The following is a 22,642-nucleotide window of genomic DNA, read 5'->3' as shown; positions in this document are numbered from 1 at the left end:
CATAGAGAGCCTTGACCAATATGACCCAGTCTTTCTGTGAGCCAGCACAGCCTGTGTGTGTTGGAGGGGTCTGGAAAAAATTAGGGCCAGACTAGTTACCATAATTTTCTCATATTGCCAATGACAGTTTTTTCTATTGTCTCTTTTTGGTCCATTTAGATTGTTAATGTAGATTGTATACAAAAAAAATGTAAAAATTGTTATGGTTAAAAATGTTAATGTTTTACTGTGACTTGTAGGCTCCTAAGTGGACCATATGGTTAAAAACCAAACCAAATTAAGAAACCTAACAATTTTTTTTTATATATATATATAAAAATAGGTCACTTTTGCCGGTCCCAAGCCCAGATAAAGGAGGACGGTTGGAATTGTGACTTAAAAAAACAAGAATCGACAGAAGAAAGTTCATATGTAGTTCTAAACATATTTAGGGTGTTTTTTTACTCACTTTTTGTCTCCCCCACGACGTTATTCCTCTCTCCTACAGCGTCCATCACAATTACATGCACATGGACAATTATGAAAATTAGGTGATGGCGTCATTTAGCGACTTTTAGGACAGGCAATAACTACTTTCCTCACTGATGAGTTGGCAACACTGCTTCAGATACCAGTTAGGAAATAGGAGTGCATTTCTAGGTTTCTCCAGCAGATAGAGACACATCCTCATAAACCAAAAAAGTTGGAAGTACGTGTGGCAGGCTAGGCAAATTGAAAGTGAGCAATCATGAATCATCACAGACAGAAGCTTGCTAACGTTAGTCCTTATTCATTGTTCTATTAGCTGACAACCGTTCATGAAAAGTTCAGTTAGTTGCATGTTCTGCATGATTCAGATATATCCATCATCATCATAACTCCTCTCTCGGCTAAATTAATTGATAGCCAGCAAGATAACAATCAATAATTATAACGTTAGCTACTAGCTACATTTCACTTTTGTGAAAGATGGCTGATGCAGATTTCGGGTTCCCGTCTGACAACGGAGTGCTGCCTGTCGAGGTGGACCCGGCAGCAGCTTTCTTAGCCCAGCAAGAAAGCGAAATAGCGGTGATAGAGAATGACGACGAAGGAGTCGGAGCTTTGGAGGGATCCGTTGAACAACCGCCGGCAGCCGATTCACCTGCTACTGTAGAATATGGTAAGTTGCTAGCTATGCTAAGTTAGCATGTTAACTAAAACTAACTCCTAAACTAGAAGTACATAAATGAAGACAAACAAAAAAGTAACTTTTATTAGTACCATAACTAGGTAGTTAATTCTTACCAGACAACTTGTTAGTTAGTTTGCTAGCTAAGTTTAGCCTGGCTTTTAGTTAGCAAACTAGCTAACGTTAGCTAGTTAGTTGATTGACAACTGTCAATGTAAACAGTAACGTTAGTTGGAGCAGCAGCTCACCGCACCCTGAGTTGAATAATGACTCAAGTTTGTCCGATATACTTGTTTGGATGTGATTGTGTAAATGTATTGAAGTTATCCTCAGGCCAAATTAGGTTAGCCAATATAGGTAGGTGGTGGTGAGAAGCTAGTTTAAGTTACTGCCCAAGCAGGTGTTTCTGCATTCTTGTCACTATCTATCCACCCCTCGAAAGCAAATGATGACTAGCTAGGTTAGAATAATGCAAAACATGTCATATGTTTGTTTAAAGCCGTTTTTTTGTTTCATCTGTCAGATACCGGGTTTACAGAAGCATCAGCAGCCACGGTAAACGGAGACATGTTTGAGCTGGTAAGAGAATAACACTTCTAATGAGAATTCACATTTATAGAAAAATGTTTTTGGACATGTTTTATTGTAGGTTAGTTTTGTAAGTGAGATTGTACCTATAGCAGATGAGAACACACCTGCAATTAGTACCTCTTTCTCAATGGTAAGTGAATTGTTAACAAGTAAATCTGCCCATATCAGATATGTCTATGTCCTGGGAATTGTTTTAGTTTCTTACAACATCATGCTAATCACATTAGCCTACGTTAGCTCAACTGTACCGAGGAACGGGACACCGATCCTGTAACTTAGAGGTTAAAATTCCAATTCCTCCACATTTCAATGGCTTAAAAATCTCAAACCAACTATACATTGTAGAAATGAATATACAGATATTGAAAGCATTTAATGAGAAATAAAAAGGTGTGCAACATGAAAATATTGTGTCATTTACACTAATTTATGGACGGTCCCTAACTATAATCACGGATTTCAGTTTTTATTTATTATTTTTAGACATTAAATGCATTATGTGGGTTGAATGCTGTAACAACACAGAATAAAACAATGAATAATAGTCCCAAGATTGTAGTGACTGTCCATTACTGCTTATCACTTATTAACCAACATTTATTCACTTTACTTTATAAAATATGAGTTTTATTTTGATTCCTTTATTGTTTCATTCCAAGTCATCATCTCATCTCTCTATAGAGCTGCTGTCTGACATAAATCATTATTTTAGTAGTTCTTCAAAAGTAAATAAGACATACTTTTATGACTGCTGAATGGCAACTATCAATCACTTAGAATCATGTATTTTCAGCGTCGCGAAGCAACTGCTTTTTATCCCTCTCGATCGCGCGTTCTCTTTTTATCGCCGTGTCTACTCCGCACAGACCTGGACAATTTTAAGCGGGCGCACAATGGATTATGGCCATTGTAGTTAATTACCATGTTTTCTGCGCTAAACTATGTAGAATATCAGCCTGTTGGAAACTATATAATTGGCAAAAGATCATAATTGGGCTGCTTGTGTAAACGCAGCCTATGACTGGTGGTCCTTATGTCTCATGCCTGGTCCTGGTTCTTCTCCCCCCAGGAGTCCAACGGTCCATCGGACAGCTATGCGGCCATCGCCCAGGTGGACTCTCTGAGAGCAGAGCCTGAGAGCCTGCGTAAGTGGAGGGAGGAGCAGAAGGCACGGCTGGAACAACTAGGTAAGTAAACAGCAGAGATTATAGTGTGGCCCAAATGGCACCTTAGTCCCTATATAGTGCACTACTTTTAACCAGGGTCCATAGGGCTCTGGTCAAAAGTAGTGCACTATATAGGGAATAGGGTGCCAGTTTGGACAGAGAGCTACTTCAGACTTACCTATAACTACGATACATACAGTCTCTACCGCTACGATACATGCAGTATTTTGTCCACTCATTGTCTACATTGACAAAGGTTGACACCTAAATGTCACATTTTCCCCCTACCAGCTAAAAAGCTAAATAAAAGACCTGGGGCGGGGGGGGTGTGGAGAGAAAGTGAAGTTGAATAGTCTGTCTATTTCTGTGTGTGAACCACCCTTCATTTGGGTTCCACTCAGTGTCATGTCCTGTATGGTATGCTTGAGGTGGTCTTGTTCTTGCTGTATTGACTCTGTAGTGGATCTCCTGAGAAAAGAGCATCATCTTCTGTAGCTCATACAATGCATTGTGGACTAAAACATTTCATCCCGGGTGGGTATTCATTAGTGCACACCGTAGCAAAACGTTTTGCAACGGGAAAAACGAAAACAAGCTATTATTATTGGACAAATTCCGGTAGTCCTCCCCATTTCCGCCTGTTTGCTTCCGCTTTGTTCCTACTGAATAGGACCCTGGTATTGTGCACGTTCTGTTGATTGTGTGTTGATCATACCATCCCCCCTGTGTGTATGTGAACCCTGAAGACTCTGCGTCCAAGGCTGCGGAGGCTGAGTGGAAAGAGAAGGCCAAGAAAGAGCTGGAGGACTGGCATGTGCACCAGATTGAACAGATGGAGAAGAACAAGTCTCACAACAGGTTAGTTCCTAGCTAGCTCTGTTTAGTTCCTACATGGTTCCCTCAAAACTACAGGGGATGCAAACTAGTCACCTTTTGGTGAAATTCCCCGTTTTGAATCCGAAGTAGGTGACCTACTTGATTCGTGTTAGTTGCTTTCTGGACCCTGGCAATCTGTGTGAAATGTTGACTAGCTAACGAACTAACTACTATCTGTGAACTAATGTTTTCCCTCTACAGTATGTGGTTCATTTTCAGAATGAGAGAATTAGGTGAAAATGAGGTGTTGCTTGTTAAACAAGTGGATTCAGGGATCAAGTGTATTGTAGCTGGAGCTGGGCCTGGCTTAAGATGGATGCCGCTATAGAGGTGAAAGGAACACCATACACTTTCCCTCTTTCTCACCTTTTCAATAAAAAGGGCCAGGTGTACTCTGCCAGGTGTACTCTGCCAGGTGTACTCTGCCAGGTGTACTCTGCCAGGTGTACTCTGCCTGAAAGAGATCAGTTATGCCTACAAACGGTCTCATTCTCTGCTGGAACTTAGTAGTAGAGATGTCCACAGGCAGAACGTGTACTATGTAATAATGTGTGCAGTGTAGCCCAAAGATATTGTTTTAGTTGTGTTGAACTTGACAGTAACACTTGTGTGTGAGTGAAGGGGGATTATTACATGTTTTACTCAGTGAATGTTATTTTTCCACACATGTAGTGCACTTGTGCACTTGATCAATGTCTACTATAGTGGCCATTATAATAGAACAGAAATAGAATGCCTGTTTGTTTCATTCTATTTCTACTTTAGATGTTTTTTTCTCCAAGCGTTCTATTATAAAGGCTGTCGTGGTAACGAGCGTTCTATTATAAAGGCTGTCGTGGTAACGAGCGTTCTATTATAAAGGCTGTCGTGGTAACGAGCGTTCTATTATAAAGGCTGTCGTGGTAACGAGCGTTCTATTATAAAGGCTGTCGTGGTAACAAGCGTTCTATTATAAAGGCTGTCGTGGTAACAAGCGTTCTATTATAAAGGCTGTCGTGGTAACAAGCGGTCTATTATAAAGGCTGTCGTGGTAACGAGCGTTCTATTATAAAGGCTGTCGTGGTAACGAGCGTTCTATTATAAAGGCTGTCGTGGTAACAAGCGGTCTATTATAAAGGCTGTCGTGGTAACGAGCGTTCTATTATAAAGGCTGTCGTGGTAACGAGCGTTCTATTATAAAGGCTGTCGTGGTAACGAGCGTTCTATTATAAAGGCTGTCGTGGTAACGAGCGTTCTATTATAAAGGCTGTCGTGGTAACAAGCGGTCTATTATAAAGGCTGTCGTGGTAACGAGCGTTCTATTATAAAGGCTGTCGTGGTAACGAGCGTTCTATTATAAAGGCTGTCGTGGTAACGAGCGTTCTATTATAAAGGCTGTCGTGGTAACGAGCGTTCTATTATAAAGGCTGTCGTGGTAACGAGCGTTCTATTATAAAGGCTGTCGTGGTAACAAGCGTTCTATTATAAAGGCTGTCGTGGTAACAAGCGTTCTATTATAAAGGCTGTCGTGGTAACAAGCGGTCTATTATAAAGGCTGTCGTGGTAACGAGCGTTCTATTATAAAGGCTGTCGTGGTAACGAGCGTTCTATTATAAAGGCTGTCGTGGTAACAAGCGGTCTATTATAAAGGCTGTCGTGGTAACGAGCGTTCTATTATAAAGGCTGTCGTGGTAACAAGCGTTCTATTATAAAGGCTGTCGTGGTAACAAGCGTTCTATTATAAAGGCTGTCGTGGTAACAAGCGTTCTATTATAAAGGCTGTCGTGGTAACAAGCGGTCTATTATAAAGGCTGTCGTGGTAACGAGCGTTCTATTATAAAGGCTGTCGTGGTAACAAGCGTTCTATTATAAAGGCTGTCGTGGTAACGAGCGTTCTATTATAAAGGCTGTCGTGGTAACAAGCGTTCTATTATAAAGGCTGTCGTGGTAACAAGCGTTCTATTATAAAGGCTGTCGTGGTAACAAGCGTTCTATTATAAAGGCTGTCGTGGTAACAAGCGGTCTATTATAAAGGCTGTCGTGGTAACGAGCGTTCTATTATAAAGGCTGTCGTGGTAACAAGCGTTCTGTTATAAAGGCTGTCGTGGTAACGAGCGTTCTATTATAAAGGCTGTCGTGGTAACAAGCGTTCTATTATAAAGGCTGTCGTGGTAACAAGCGTTCTATTATAAAGGCTGTCGTGGTAACAAGCGTTCTATTATAAAGGCTGTCGTGGTAACAAGCGTTCTATTATAAAGGCTGTCGTGGTAACAAGCGTTCTATTATAAAGGCTGTCGTGGTAACAAGCGTTCTATTATAAAGGCTGTCGTGGTAACAAGCGTTCTATTATAAAGGCTGTCGTGGTAACAAGCGGTCTATTATAAAGGCTGTCGTGGTAACGAGCGTTCTATTATAAAGGCTGTCGTGGTAACTAGCCTTCTATTATAAAGGCTGTCGTGGTAACGAGCGTTCTATTATAAAGGCTGTCGTGGTAACTAGCCTTCTATTATAAAGGCTGTCGTGGTAACAAGCGTTGTATTATAAAGGCTGTTGTGGTAACAAGCGTTGTATTATAAAGGCTGTCGTGGTAACGAGCCTTCTATTATAAAGGCTGTCGTGGTAACGAGCCTTCTATTATAAAGGCTGTCGTGGTAACAAGCGTTCTATTATAAAGGCTGTCGTGGTAACGAGCGTTCTATTATAAAGGCTATCGTGGTAACGAGCGTTCTATTATAAAGGCTGTCGTGGTAACGAGCGTTCTATTATAAAGGCTGTCGCGGTAACGAGCGTTCTATTGTAAAGGCTGTCGCGGTAACGAGCGTTCTATTATAAAGGCTGTCGTGGTAACGAGCGTTCTGTTATAAAGGCTGTCGTGGTAACGAGCGTTCTGTTATAAAGGCTGTCGTGGTAACGAGCGTTCTATTATAAAGGCTGTCGTGGTAACAAGCGTTCTATTATAAAGGCTGTCGTGGTAACGAGCGTTCTATTATAAAGGCTGTCGTGGTAACGAGCGTTCTATTATAAAGGCTGTCGTGGTAACGAGCGTTCTATTATAAAGGCTGTCGTGGTAACGAGCGTTCTATTATAAAGGCTGTCGTGGTAACGAGCGTTCTATTATAAAGGCTGTCGTGGTAACGAGCGTTCTATTATAAAGGCTGTCGTGGTAACGAGCGTTCTATTATAAAGGCTGTCGTGGTAACGAGCGTTCTATTATAAAGGCTGTCGTGGTAACGAGCGTTCTATTATAAAGGCTGTCGTGGTAACGAGCGTTCTATTATAAAGGCTGTCATGGTAACTGTAATATTAGTGTAATGTTTGTTTTCAAGACTTGAGTGTCATTTGCAGTAAAGGCTAGGCAACAAATTACATTAGATTACTTTCCTTACATTTGTTAGCTGTGTGTTCGGTTCACATGAACCACTTTTTATTTTACACACAGAGACTGATCATGTAGATACTTTTCTTTGTTGTTTATTTAGTTAAAACCTATATTTCCCCCTAGCAGGGATATATTGCATGTTTCAGTGTCACCTTGTTGTGCCGTCATCAGTTTGCATACCTGAAACCAACATAACAGGAAATACCAGTTCAGACAATATACAACATATATCAGACAATATACAACATATATCAGACAATATACAACATATATCAGACAATATACAACATATATCAGACAATATACAACATATATCAGACAATATACAACATATATCAGACAATATACAACATATATCAGACAATATACAACATATATCAGACAATATACAATATATCAAACAATATACAACATATATCAGACAATTTACAACATATCAGACAAAATATGAAATGTAAATTGTATCTGTAGTAGTTAACTATGAGAATTAAGAGCAATGATGTGATCAGAATGTGTGTTTCTGTGGTTATTTCCGTGAGATCAGATCAGGAAGTAAGATGTGTTAGCTTAGGCTTAAAGACTATCGATAGACTGTCACAGAGAGTTGACTTTATTCATGTACCTAAAATATTTATTGTAATAATAACGTGGACAGGATTTCCTGCTAAATAGTTTAAACAGAGTGTAAACGGTGACAGCTGAGCTGACCTCTGACCCCACGGTTCCAATGTTTTGTTGGCCTGCTTTTTGGAGCGGATGGATATGGCTCATTATTCAGGATTGGTAAGAAATGCAGAGATCAGTTTGTGTGCCTGAAGGATCCGTCGTTTGTGTACTATGTCACCAAGCTGACCTGTCGTAAAACATCTGACCTGTGGTTAAACACCTGACCTGTGGTTAAACACCTGACCTGTGGTTAAACACCTGACCTGTGGTTAAACACCTGACCTGTGGTTAAACACCTGACCTGTGGTTAAACACCTGACCTGTGGTTAAACACCTGACCTGTGGTTAAACACCTGACCTGTGGTTAAACACCTGACCTGTGGTTAAACACCTGACCTGTGGTTAAACACCTGACCTGTGGTTAAACACCTGACCTGTGGTTAAACACCTGACCTGTGGTTAAACACCTGACCTGTGGTTAAACACCTGACCTGTGGTTAAACACCTGACCTGTGGTTAAACACCTGACCTGTGGTTAAACACCTGACCTGTGGTTAAACACCTGACCTGTAGTAAAACACCTGACCTGTGGTAAAACACCTGACCTGTGGTAAAACACCTGACCTGTGGTAAAACACCTGACCTGTGGTTAAACACCTGACCTGTGGTTAAACACCTGACCTGTGGTAAAACACCTGACCTGTGGTAAAACACCTGACCTGTGGTTAAACACCTGACCTGTGGTTAAACACCTGACCTGTGGTAAAACACCTGACCTGTGGTTAAACACCTGACCTGTGGTTAAACACCTGACCTGTGGTTAAACACCTGACCTGTGGTTAAACACCTGACCTGTCGTTAAACACCTGAACTGTCGTAAACTAAGGAAGTAACGAAATGACACGTAACTTCTCATTGCGTTTAACTATTAACTGGTGTTTAAGAGAGAGAGAGAGAGAGAGAGAGAGAGAGAGAGAGAGAGAGAGAGAGAGAGAGAGAGAGAGAGAGAGAGAGAGAGAGAGAGAGAGAGAGAGAGAGAGAGAGAGAGAGAGAGAGAGAGAGAGAGAGAGAGAGAGAGAGAGAGAGAGAGAGAGAGAGAGAGAGAGAGAGAGAGAGAGAGAGAGAGAGAGAGAGAGAGAGAGAGAGAGAGAGAGAGAGAGAGAGAGAGAATGGCTGGAGAATGTGTTTGAAAGTGTTTATTTTTAATAATAGCAGTCGTATCATCTGTTGAGGTTGTCCCTTATATTCATTTACAACATTGGTCACCAATGGAAAACCTGGAGAAATACAGTTGATTCATTGTAAATGAATAAATGAACTGTATTTCTCCAGGTTTTCCATTGGTGACCAATGTTGTAAATGAATATAAGGGACAACCTCAACAGATGATACGACTGCTATTATTAAAAATAATAGAGGCTCCAACTGTATTTCTCCAGGTTTTCCATTGGTGACCAATGTTGTAAATGAATATAAGGGACAACCTCAACAGATGATACGACTGCTATTATTAAAAATAAAAATAAACACTTTCAAACACATTCTCTCTCTCCAATATCACACGCGCAGTGTCCATGGAGGCTCCAGCCCAGACAGAGAGAGAGAGAGACCTACCTACATTACCAGCGTTGCTATGGAAGTTTACCACCAGACATCAAAACAGAGAAAGCTAAGAAAAGTTTCAAAGGTTTGTTGATGGGACAGAACCATGAATGCCTGTTTGCAGATCTTACCAGTTGCAAAACAAGAGCAAATTAAATTTTTAATACCAAACGAGGGCACATATGGAAAAGGGTTATTTGCAACCATTTCCCTTTTTCAAAAAAGAGAGGCATCAGCCAAGGATGTCAGATCAGCATTTTTGAAGAAGCTGACCATAGCAACACATATCAAACAGTAAACGTATATAATAATGGAACTGTATTGATACAAGGCAATGATTCAAGCCTCCAGGCTTTTGAGAATAGGTTTACTACCCTAAAAGCAGAAGCTGAAATCATCTCAGAAACTGAGGAAAAAGTCAAGGAGGGAGATGACGGTGAAAAGCAGGCCCCAGCGGTCTCTGTGACCCAGCAAGAAGCCCTCAGTGTCCCTCTACCTACCTCACCTGCAGCAGACAGAGCCAAGGACATGCCTACAACACCAAGAACACCTGCTATGCAACGTTTCCACAACACCCTCTCTCTAGTTGAAGCAGAGGTCATAGAACTCCGAGAGAACATGCTTCAAGAGGAGGACACTGTCCAGAAACTTAAAGAAGAGATGAAACAGTTCAAGGAGGAGAGCAGAGCATCTATTGCTAAACTAGAAAGCAGAATGGACAAACTGAGTCAGACAAATGATGACCTCAGAGACCATCTGAGCACAACAAGAAAGCAGCTAGAGCAGAGAGAGAGGTACATTGACCTCCTCAACCAGCAGCGAGTCATTATGTCCTCTGCATCTGGAGAACATGTCCACCAGCTTGGCATAACACAAGCAGAACCCGAGACCAGCATGGCCTCCACCACACAGCCTGATGACACTGCACCAGCCTACCAGTCTGCTCCAGCCCAGGTCAGCCAACCAGCCTCTCAGTCTGCTCCAGCACAGGTCAGAATACCAGTCTCCCAGTCTGCTCCAGCACAGGTCAGAATACCAGTCTCCCAGTCTGCTCCAGCACAGTGTGCTCCAGCCCAGGTCAACCTACCAGCCTCTCAGTCTGCCTCTCAGTCTGCTCCAACACAGTGTGCTCCAGCCAAGGTCAGAATACCATCCTCCCAGTCTGCTCCAGCACAGTGTGCTCCAGCACAAGTCAACCTACCAGCCTCTCAGTCTGCTCCAGCCCAGGTCAGCCAACCAGCCTCTCAGTCTGCTCCAGCCCAGGTCAGCCAACCAGCCTCTCAGTCTGCTCCAACACAGTGTGCTCCAGCCAAGGTCAGAATACCATCCTCCCAGTCTGCTCCAGCCAGACAGTCACCCACAACTGCAATCCTTATTGATTCAAATGGGAAGTTCTTAGTCCAGGAAAGATTATTCCCTAGACACCAGGTGTATAAGTTCTGGTGTCCTACAACTGACAGTGCAATGCAGCTACTCAGTCAGACCAGGATTGACACCCTCGACAACATCATCATCCACACTGGCACAAACGACCTTCATGCCAAAGGTGAAGATGTATCTGGGGCAGTGAGAAGAGTGGCAGAACGGGCACAGGCTGTGTTCCCAACAACCAATATAGTTGTGTCCACCCTCCTACCAAGAAAAGACTTCCCAGGACAGTTGATCGACAAAATAAATCAACAGATCACTGTGGACTGTGCCTCACTACTCAACGTCAGAACGGCTCACCACCCCACTCTGACATGTCAACACTTATACGATGATGTACATCTTGATCAGGACAGTGTCAGAACCTTTGCCAAGGACCTAAAAGATGCAACACTTGGCAGGGACCCACACACCCATCACCCCAGCAACAGAGGTCCCCCGCCCCACCTTCTGAAACAACAGTACCTCCACCATCCCCAGGAGAAAAGAGCCAGACACGGCTTATTACAGCACAGCTCTACTAGACCAGGCCCAACACAACACAGATTTACGAGACCAGGGCCTTCACAACACAGCTCTACTAGACCAGGCCCATCACAACACAGATTTACGAGACCAGACCCGCATCAGGACAACACGACTAGACCAGGCCCAACACAACACAGCTCTACTAGACCAGGCCCATCACAACACAGCTCTACTAGACCAGGCCCATCACAACACAGATTTACGAGACCAGACCCGTCTCAGGACAGCACGACTAGACCCGGCCCATCACAACACAGCTCTACTAGACCAGGGCCTTCACAACACAGCTCTACTAGACCAGGCCCATCACAACACAGCTCTACTGGACCAGGCCCATCACAACACAGCTCTACTGGACCAGGCCCATCAGAACACAGCTCTACTGGACCAGGCCCATCACAACACATCTCTACTAGACCTGGCCCATCACAACACATCTCTACTAGACCTGGCCCATCACAACACAGCTCTACTGGACCTGGCCCGTCACAACACATCTCCACTGGACCTGGCCCATCACAACACAGCTCTGACCACTACTCCAGGGTCGGACAGAACACTGTCCTTCAGAGAAGTACACCACATGATGCAGTCCACACCATGTATCATTCAGATCATCAGCCTACATATGCTGAGGTAACCTCTGGCAAAAGACACCTAGAACAATCAGAGATAGGAGAGGTGCGCCAACTACTGCAACTAATATGCAGACTACTGGGCTAGACGGGCACGCACACACACGCACGCGCACACACACACACACACACAGGGTTGCAGATTGCATTGTACTTATTTTTTATGCAGTCTTATTCCATTCTTATTCATTTGTTTACAACTATTCTTAATTTTTTATTGGCACCGGTATAATAATAATATTTATATATAATGGTGTATGTATGTATGTATGTATGTATGTATGTATGTATGTATGTATGTATGTGTGTGTGTGTGTGTGTATGTATATGTATATATATATGTATGTATATGTATATATATATATATATATTATTTTGTATTGTTTTCAATGTACTTTACTCAAACCAGTGAATATCACTTATTATAAATGAGATCATTAACTATCAGCTCTTGGAATATCCAGGGACTTTACTCTTCACATTTTGGTTATAAAACAACAAATCCAGAATTTATTAAAAACATCCAGGGACAGGACATCATAATCCTACTGGAAACATGGTGTCGTGGAGACATAGATACTCAGTGTCCCTCAGGCTATAGAGAAAGTTTACTACCATCAATCAAACATAAAAATGTTAAACGGGGCCGAGACTCAGGTGGAATCATCATTTGGCATAAGCAGGACTTGGCACTGAATGAAATGAAAAAAGGTACCAGTCACATTTGGCTAAAACTTAACAAAGGTACAATCTATTGTGACAATGATGTGTACATATGTGCAGCTTATGCTCCTCCTTCAGATTCACCATATTATGATGATCAGTTTTTTGACCATCTCCATACAGAAATCATTACATTTCAGGCAGAGGGTAAAGTGCTTCTTTGTGGAGATTTCAATGCAAGAACAGGTTCTGAGCCTGACTACACTGATGCGGGAGGTAACCACCACATATTTGGTCACCCCTCCTTGTACAGCAGCCCTATTATAAATAATAGAAACAGTCCTGACCAAATACTGAACAAAAATGGGAAGGAGTTAGTGCATCTCTGTCGAGCCTTAGGCCTGTACATGCTTAATGGTAGAATCAGAGGGGACTCTTTAGGTCAGTTTACTTACTGCTCAGCTCTTGGGACAAGTGTAGTCGATTATGCCATCACGGACATTGACCCCTCCTCCATTAGTGCATTCACTGTCAGACCACAGACACCATTGTCAGATCACAGTCAGATCAACGTGTTCTTGAAGAAATTAACCGGCAATATTCATTCAAAAAAACTGCCCAATAAACTATTCAACATAAACCAATCATACAGATGGGCTCCAAACAGTGCAGAGAGATTCATTGAAACATTGAACTCAAAAGAAATGATGAACTCTATACAGTTTTTCAATAACTCACAATACCAAAACAATAAAGATGGTGTCAATTCGGCTACTCTAAACATCAACTGCATATTCCAAAAAGCAGCATCGAAAGCAAATTTGAGAAAACCAAAGAAATGCAACATCAGAAACAAAAAACAAAATGTTTCTGACAAATGGTTTGATAATGAATGTAAAACAATTAGAAAACACCTAAGACAAATGTCAAACAAAAAACATAAGCAGCAAAACAACCCAGAGCTACGATATGAATACTTTGAAACTCTGAAACAGTATAAACATACACTGAAACGCAAGAAACTGAATTATACCAACAAGACACTTGATGAAATTGAAAACGCAATTGACCAAAATCAGTTCTGGGACATGTGGAACAATTTAAGCACAACAAAGCCACAAGAATTAGCCATACAAGATGTAGGAATTTGGAAAACTTATTTTGATAATCTATACAAAAACATCCCACAAAAAGACTTAAAACAGAACCAATTAGAAATTAAAGAAAAATTGAACATCCTTGAATCAGTCATTAAAAATAACCAAAATCCATTAGATTACCCAATAACCCAACAAGAACTAAATGAAAAGCTCAAATCTATTAAATCAAAGAAGGCTTGTGGTCTAGACAACATCAGAAATGAAATGCTGAAAAACAGCACACCTGAGTTGCAAAATGCTGTGCTTAAATTGTTCAACATGGTTTTAACTTCTGGCTGCTTCCCTGATGTCTGGAACCAGGGGCTCATCTCCCCTATCCACAAAAGTGGAGACAAATCAGACCCCAATAATTACAGGGGAATTTGTGTAAACAGTAACTTGGGAAAGGTTTTCTGTAGCATTTTGAATTCAAGAATCCAAACCTTTCTTCAAGAACAAAATGTAATAACTAAATGTCAAATTGGCTTTCTCCCTAACCATCGCACTACTGACCATATATACACCTTACACACACTAATTAATAAACACGTCCACCAAAAAAAAGAGGGCAAAATCTTTGCTTGCTTTATTGACTTTAAAAAAGCATTTGATTCTATTTGGCACGAAGGGCTATTCTACAAAATTCTACAAAGTGGGCTTGGTGGTAAGGTGTATGACTTAATAAAATGTATGTACACAGAAAACAAGTGTGCAATAAAAATCAAAAACCAAAGAACAGAATTCTTTTCACAATGTCGAGGTGTGAGACAAGGCTGTAGTTTGAGTCCAAATCTTTTCAACATTTATATCAATGAATTAGCAGACATGTTGGACCATTCTCCAGCCCCAGGACTCACACTATTTGACACAGAGGTGAAATACCTGCTATATGCTGATGACTTGGTACTTCTATCACCAACCAAAGAAGGTCTTCAACAGAACATTAATATTCTAGAGCAATATTGCCATAATTGGGCCCTGGCAGTAAATTTCCCAAAAACTAAAATCATGATTTTCCAAAAACAAAACAGATGTCAGAAACACAAATATAAATTCACCCTGAACAACACCATCATTGAACACACAAAAAATTACACCTACCTTGGTCTGACCATATCTGCATCGGGAAACTTTAATATGGCAGTGAATGCACTCAAAGAAAAAGCCCGCAGAGCATTGTATGCAATAAAAATGAAATTATTCAAAATCAACATCCCAATTAGAATTTGGACCAAAATATTTGACAGTGTAATCCTACCAATAGCTCTTTACGGAAGTGAGGTTTGGGGGCCACTCAATAAACTGAACTTTAAAATGTGGGACAAACATCCAATTGAAACCCTACATGCAGAATTCTGTCGGAAAATCCTACAAGTCCAGAGAAATACACCAACTAATGCATGTAGGGCAGAATTGGGCCGCTTTCCAGTAATAATGAAAATACAGAAAAGATCATTAAAATTTTGGCTACATCTAAATTCAAGTCCAAATTCGAGTCTGCAATTTAAAGCACTTCAAACCCAAGAGCTGAGCCCAGAAACGAGCCCTCTCAGTCAGCTGGTGTTGGACCTAACCAACCAAGCTGACACCAGCACTGCTTCAAAAGAAAGAATTCCAATAAACAAAATCATGAACCAATCAAAGGACTCATATATACAACATTGGAAAAACGAAACCAAATCCCAAAGCCGACTAAATTGCTATCTGACCCTAAACAGAGAATATGAATTGGCTGAATATCTCTACTCTGTCAGAGATTCGAAGCAGAGACAGATCCTTACCAAGTACAGGCTGAGTGACCACCGATTGGCAATAGAAACCGGCAGACATAAAAAGACATGGCTACCCAAAGAGGAGCGTGTATGTGGTCACTGCACGACAGGGGAGGTAGAAACAGAGATGCACTTTCTCCTTTACTGTGATAAATATTCCTCACCAAGAGATTCATTATTCACAGAAATGACTACATTTATTCCAAATTTTAACTTATTAAACCCAGAGGAAAAACTAAAAATACTCATGGGCGAAGGAGCAATGACACAGAGGTGAAATACCTGCTATATGCTGATGACTTGGTACTTCTATCACCAACCAAAGAAGGTCTTCAACAGAACATTAATATTCTAGAGCAATATTGCCATAATTGGGCCCTGGCAGTAAATTTCCCAAAAACTAAAATCATGATTTTCCAAAAACAAAACAGATGTCAGAAACACAAATATAAATTCACCCTGAACAACACCATCATTGAACACACAAAAAATTACACCTACCTTGGTCTGACCATATCTGCATCGGGAAACTTTAATATGGCAGTGAATGCACTCAAAGAAAAAGCCCGCAGAGCATTGTATGCAATAAAAATGAAATTATTCAAAATCAACATCCCAATTAGAATTTGGACCAAAATATTTGACAGTGTAATCCTACCAATAGCTCTTTACGGAAGTGAGGTTTGGGGGCCACTCAATAAACTGAACTTTAAAATGTGGGACAAACATCCAATTGAAACCCTACATGCAGAATTCTGTCGGAAAATCCTACAAGTCCAGAGAAATACACCAACTAATGCATGTAGGGCAGAATTGGGCCGCTTTCCAGTAATAATGAAAATACAGAAAAGATCATTAAAATTTTGGCTACATCTAAATTCAAGTCCAAATTCGAGTCTGCAATTTAAAGCACTTCAAACCCAAGAGCTGAGCCCAGAAACGAGCCCTCTCAGTCAGCTGGTGTTGGACCTAACCAACCAAGCTGACACCAGCACTGCTTCAAAAGAAAGAATTCCAATAAACAAAATCATGAACCAATCAAAGGACTCATATATACAACATTGGAAAAACGAAACCAAATCCCAAAGCCGACTAAATTGCTATCTGACCCTAAACAGAGAATATGAATTGGCTGAATATCTCTACTCTGTCAGAGATTCGAAGCAGAGACAGATCCTTACCAAGTACAGGCTGAGTGACCACCGATTGGCAATAGAAACCGGCAGACATAAAAAGACATGGCTACCCAAAGAGGAGCGTGTATGTGGTCACTGCACGACAGGGGAGGTAGAAACAGAGATGCACTTTCTCCTTTACTGTGATAAATATTCCTCACCAAGAGATTCATTATTCACAGAAATGACTACATTTATTCCAAATTTTAACTTATTAAACCCAGAGGAAAAACTAAAAATACTCATGGGCGAAGGAGCAATGGCTCCTCTTGCAGCCAAATATGTATTTGCCTGCCATAGCCTGAGGGACACTGAATAATAACATCTGCATAGTAAGCAGTAACTTACTTATTATGACTGTTATTGTTTTTACTGTTATTGTTATTAGTATTATTATTGTTGTTTATCATTCCAAATAGTAATGGTATGGGTGGTAATGGTAATGATAGCAGTTTAATGATGATGGTGGTGGTGGTAGTGGTGCATTACACCATACATAACATTCGACTATTGACTGTTACCATTTTATTGTTACTATTTTTATATTTAATTTTGTATTATTATTTACTGCCATTCTATATTATTATTTGTCATTGTTTTAATTGTATTACAATGTATATTGTATACATTGTTGCTTTGGCAATATTGACACAATGTTTTTCATGCCAATAAAGCAGCTTGAATTTGAGAGAGAGAGAGAGAGAGAGAGAGAGAGAGAGAGAGAGAGAGAGAGAGAGAGAGAGAGAGAGAGAGAGAGAGAGAGAGAGAGAGAGAGAGAGAGAGAGAGAGAGAGAGAGAGAGAGAGAGAGAGAGAGAGAGAGAGAGAGAGAGAGAGAGAGAGAGAGAGAGAGAGAGAGAGAGAGAGAGAGAGAGAGAGAGAGAGAGAGAGAGAGAGAGAGAGAGAGAGAGAGAGAGAGAGAGAGAGAGAGAGAGAGAGAGAGAGAGAGAGAGAGAGAGAGAGAGAGAGAGAGAGAGAGAGAGAGAGAGAGAGAGAGAGAGAGAGAGAGAGAGAGAGAGAGAGAGAGAGAACTGCGTCCAGGCCAACAGCCTGAAAACTGAACACTCTGCAGCCCAAATGGCACCTGGTTCTCTGTATAGTGTACCACTCCAAGGCCTATAGGGCTCTGTTCAAAAGTAGTACACTAAATAGGGCATAGGGGGCATTTGGGATACACCCTAAGGCTAGAAATGTCCATTGACCTATAAATGTCAGGTTGCAGTATATCTGGCCATTGTCTAAACTGCTGACTACTGTGGACTATGATGGTTGAGACAATGTTGTGTGTTTATCATAACAATGGAGTTGTATTGTCCTATACACTGACTGTACAAAACATTAGGAACACCTTCCTAATAGTCAGTTGAACTGCCTCAAGTCGTCGGGGTGTTAACAGCCAGGGCATGGACTCTACAAGGTGTCGACAGTGTTCCACAGAGATGCTGGCCCATGTTGACTCCAATGCTTCCTACGGTAGTGGATCTCTACTCTGAATAGCTCGTCCCGTCTCATCCCACAGATACTCGATACTGGACTGGGGACTGGACAGGACACTGCATTAAGCTGGAGTCACTCGTGTTTGTGGAACCATTCCTGGACAATCCCTGCCTTTTGGCATAGGGTATTATCCTGCTGAAAAAAATACACTGCTGCCACGGAGGGATGTAACTGATTGGCAATGATGTTCAGATATCATGTGGTATTAAAACGTTGCTCCACTTTGATCAAGGGGCCCAATGTGTGTCATGAAAACACACCACCTGCCTGTAATGTTGACATGAGGCATGATGGATTCATAGTTTCCTCCATACTCTACTCCTCCAATCAGCGTGAAACAGCAGGAACCAGGATTCATCAGACCAGGCAGTGGTTTCCTTCCAATTCTCCAGTGTTTTTTGTCCAATTCTCCAGTGTTTTTTGTCCAATTCTCCAGTGTTTTTTGTCCAATTCTCCAGTGTTTTTTGTCCAATTCTCCAGTGTTTTTTGTCCAATTCTCCAGTGTTTTTCGTCCAATTCTCCAGTGTTTTTTGTCCAATTCTCCCGTGTTTTTCGTCCAATTCTCCAGTGTTTTTCGTTCCAATTCTCCAGTGTTTTTTGTCCAATTCTCCAGTGTTTTTTTGTCCAATTCTCCAGTGTTTTTTTGTCCAATTCTCCAGTGTTTTTTTGTCCAATTCTCCAGTGTTTTTTTGTCCAATCCTCCAGTGTTTTCGTTCCAATTCTCCAGTGTTTTCGTTCCAATCCTCCAGTGTTTTCGTTCCAATTCTCCAGTGTTTTTTGTCCAATTCTCCAGTGTTTTTTGTCCAATTCTCCAGTGTTTTTCGTCCAATTCTCCAGTGTTTTTCGTCCAATTCTCCAGTGTTTTTTGTCCAATTCTCCAGTGTTTTTTGTCCAATCCTCCATTGTTTTCCTTCCAATCCTCCAGTGTTTTCGTTCCAATTCTCCAGTGTTTTCGTTCCCACTGCTGTGTCTTGTTTTTGTTGTTGCTGAAAGACGTGGAACCCTGTAAGGTCGTCGGCTGCCACACCCCATTTAGTTTCAAAGTACAACGAGTTCTTACATTAGTTTTATGTGTCTGTCAGGTTGACTAACTGTCTGTCTGTTGCTCTGCATAACTCGTGTCAGCCTCCCTTTGTTCTCTTTCATCAATGACCCGTTTTCAACCCCTGGCCTCCCGTTGGCTGCATGTCCTTTTGGGTGGTGGACCATTCTTGATACACACAGGAAACTGTTGACCATGTGGGGGGAAAACTCAGCAGCGTTGTAGTTTTTTTGACTCAAAACGGTGCGCCTGTCACCCTACTACCATACCCCGTTCAAAGGCACTTAAATATTTTGTCTTGCCCATTTCACCGTCTGAATGGCACACATACTGTCACGGTCGTTATAATGAGTGGACCAAGATGCAGCGTGGTTCCATCCTCTTTATTAGGTAGTGAAACTCAAAGAAAACAATAAAGCGAACAAACGAAATGTGAGCCTCAGAGTAGTGCTCGCAGGCAACTATACCTAGACAAGATCCCACAAAGCACAATGGTGAAATGGCTGCCTAAATATGATCCCCCAATCAGAGACAACGATAAACAGCTGCCTCTGATTGGGAACCATATCAGGCCAACATAGAAATATAATTCACCTAGATAACCCACCCTAGTCACACCCTGAACTAACCAACATAGAGAATAAAAAGCTCTCTATGGTCAGGGCGTGACACATACACAATCCATGTCTCAATGCTTAAAAAATCCTTCATTAACCCGTCTCTTCCCCCTTCATCTACACTGATTTAAGTGGATTTAACAAGTGGCATCAATAAGTGATCATAGCTTTCACCTGGATTCACCTGGTCAGTCTACAATGTAGTGTTCATCTGATGGAACTTCCCCTCTTGAATCATGTTAGTTAATCTGGCCTTCTGTCACTACGGCTTCCTGTCCTACCAACTCTTAACTCTGCATGTTGTGTGACACTGATTCATCTCTCTCTTCTTTCCTGCTGTCTTTTGCTCTAAACACCTAGGCTTGCTGATGAGACTTTCTACAAACAGCCCAACTCTCAAGTGATAAACTTTGTGTAGGTTTTAAAACTCTTCTGCTAATGGTTTAGTATTGTCTTGACATTCTACCTTTTTAAGTTTGTTACCTGTAGTTAAAGGTGTTTGCATGTCCCAACTGTGAAACAAACACATTATTTAGACTCCATTTTGGGTCCTGGAGGGACTGTATTTGACTATGTCCATAAATGACAACAACAGTGTTCATTGTCTTTCATCTTATAATTTCAGTTGTGAACATTTGCCAGAAATGCATGTAGCCTATTTTCAATACTGTGTGTAAGTTTTAGTCAAATGTACACCCACTGTGAGTCTGTGACGTGAAAGTGATTTGAGGGGCTGTGACGTGGACATTATTTGAGGGGCTGTGAGTCTGACGTGGAAGTGATTGAGTGTTTTGAAAAGTTAAGTGTTTTGGCAGCATGGCATGTCAGTGGTACTAATCTCTATGGGACGGTTTTCCTGACACAGATTAATAAAATGTTATTTCAAAGGAGATGCTAATTAGTCCAGAACCAGGCTTAATCTCTGTCCGGGAAACCGTCCATCAAACACCTTGTCCAACACCTCGTCCATATCTCCCTTCCTTCCCTCCTCCAGGGCATCTGAAGAGGCCTTCCTGTCTGAGGCTGACGGTGACAGCCCAGGGACGGAGTGGGAGAGAGTGGCCCGTCTCTGTGACTTCAACCCCAAGACCAACAAGACAGCCAAGGACGTGTCCCGGATGTGCTCGGTCCTCATAGCCCTCAAACAGACACCTCTGGTGCGCTAGTACGGCCAATGGAACGGAGGGGTGGTGATGTTTCCCTGCTCTTGAGTTATGAACCCTGGTTTGCATTAAGGTAGAATGTTCTAGGTTCTTTTCATATCTACTCTTTGGGTTCCGGGTTCTTTATATGTTCAGACCCTCCTGTTTTCTGTCATGTCTCTAACATGTGGAGGAAAGGTATTGTCTCTGCCCCCATCTTTCCTTATTCCCGATGTAATATACCTCACTACCTTAACATGAACGACTGACTGCTCTCTGTCCTTTTAACTTCCCCTCAACAATGCTTCTATTTGACCGCTACAATTACTGAATTTAAGAAAATATGGTTACTGTATTATCTTTATTAAACTTCTTCCCTCTCATAAAAGAGAAGGGCATTGGGTCAAACCTTTATCTTTTAAGTATGATTCCTCTCCCCAATATTTAGGGTGTGAAGTGTTCTTTTATCAAATAACAGATTAGGTTCATCTCCACTATACTTTGTATTTGATTTAATGTGTCGGGTGTAATATAGCCAGTCCTGTTCAGGCACCACATATGCCATTTTTTTTTTGTTAAATATTGATTCACACACCTATTAATTTACTGTTGTATAATATTCCTAATTGATTATTTAACGGTACCTAGTAATTTGTCCTGACATTTTAGATGCTATGAGCTTGTGGCCTTGCTGAACTTTGAACTCCTGTCACTGTTTGTATTTTTGGCAATTTTCTTTTATTTCCTTCCCAAGCTTGACTATTTATAGCCTGGTTTATGATCTATTTTGTGCGGTCTTGCCAAACGGGACAATGACCCTTTCTACATACGGTCTAGGCGATGGCCATAGAAGTTGACAGCATAAAACAAATCTGGGATCAGACAACATAGTCTGTTCCAACAAAAAAGTAGTGTCTTCCCATCTAAAGAATCCTATCATTCTGAGGTTGATCCTCGGCATCACAAGAAATCACATAATAGGGGGGGGCTTGTTACGTCATGGTTTTTAGGTCAAGGCTGCGGCTCCTTGGGTAACCCCCCTCCCCAGATAGATTGATCTTATGTTATTAAATCAGCACCGTTCACCAGAGTCGCCTGTTGAGACTGAACGTAGAGAAACGCCACATGGTAAAAGCTCCAGGAAAAGTGGGATTCGTGGCCACTCTGTTTAGAGTCCTAATCATGGCCATGTTATTAAACCACATGAATGAACACTAGTCTAATGTTGAGTCATATTATCACCCCCCCCCCCCCCCCTTTTTTCATTTTCAGCTGCATTTCCTGTGAATCTGTGATCAACTGTTATCTATTAGGATGGTATCATCCAGCCTCACACAGAATGTTACATGGGAACTGGAAAACTCTTCATCAATAAACATTTAAAAACTCTTCATCAATCAAAGGGTTTGTGTGAGCATTAAAATAAGACTGTACTATACACAGGGGCTATTTGGGAAGACTGGAGACCATTGGCTTACTGGTAAAATGCAGTAGGAAAGCCCTGGTCTGTACCTCTGCCTCCCTTACCAGAGCCCCAAGGCTTACTGGTAAAATGCAGTAGGAAAGCCCTGGTCTGTACCTCTGCCTCCCTTACCAG

General features: G+C 41.5%; 1 protein-coding gene across 4 annotated transcripts; it reads left to right on the top strand.

Annotated features, from left to right (window-relative positions):
* The first annotated feature begins 696 nt into the window (after positions 1–696).
* LOC139581786 (clathrin light chain B-like) lies at positions 697–22,436 on the top strand. 4 transcript variants are annotated; one of them, XM_071411956.1, is made up of 7 exons: positions 697–1,141; positions 1,674–1,729; positions 2,811–2,928; positions 3,654–3,765; positions 9,377–9,494; positions 20,264–20,317; positions 20,898–20,991. In XM_071411956.1, exons 1-6 carry the CDS (start codon positions 949–951, stop codon positions 20,270–20,272), a joined length of 606 nt encoding a protein of 201 aa, XP_071268057.1. In that variant the 5' UTR covers positions 697–948; the 3' UTR covers positions 20,273–20,317; positions 20,898–20,991. The 4 variants fall into 4 exon arrangements, with proteins under 4 accessions (XP_071268057.1, XP_071268056.1, XP_071268054.1 ...); XM_071411955.1 differs by lacking the exon at positions 20,264–20,317 and having other exon boundaries at positions 20,898–21,040; XM_071411953.1 differs by lacking the exon at positions 9,377–9,494 and having other exon boundaries at positions 701–1,141; positions 20,898–22,436.
* Positions 22,437–22,642: the final 206 nt, after the last annotated feature.

The sequence above is a fragment of the Salvelinus alpinus genome, chromosome 7, assembly GCF_045679555.1.
Source record: "Salvelinus alpinus chromosome 7, SLU_Salpinus.1, whole genome shotgun sequence".
Lineage (NCBI taxonomy): Eukaryota > Metazoa > Chordata > Actinopteri > Salmoniformes > Salmonidae > Salvelinus > Salvelinus alpinus.
The sequence above is the reverse complement of the archived record's forward strand: the minus strand, read 5'-3'. Positions and strand labels throughout refer to the sequence as shown.

Excerpts from the sequence above, each read along its gene's own strand:
- LOC139581786 (XM_071411953.1), top strand. The coding sequence starts at position 949 with ATGGCTGATGCAGATTTCGGGTTCCCGTCTGACAACGGAGTGCTGCCT. Across the intron at positions 1,730-2,810 it reads ACGGAGACATGTTTGAGCTG|GAGTCCAACGGTCCATCGGA; the intron begins GTAAGAGAATAA and ends TTCTCCCCCCAG. Across the intron at positions 2,929-3,653 it reads GGCACGGCTGGAACAACTAG|ACTCTGCGTCCAAGGCTGCG; the intron begins GTAAGTAAACAG and ends TGAACCCTGAAG.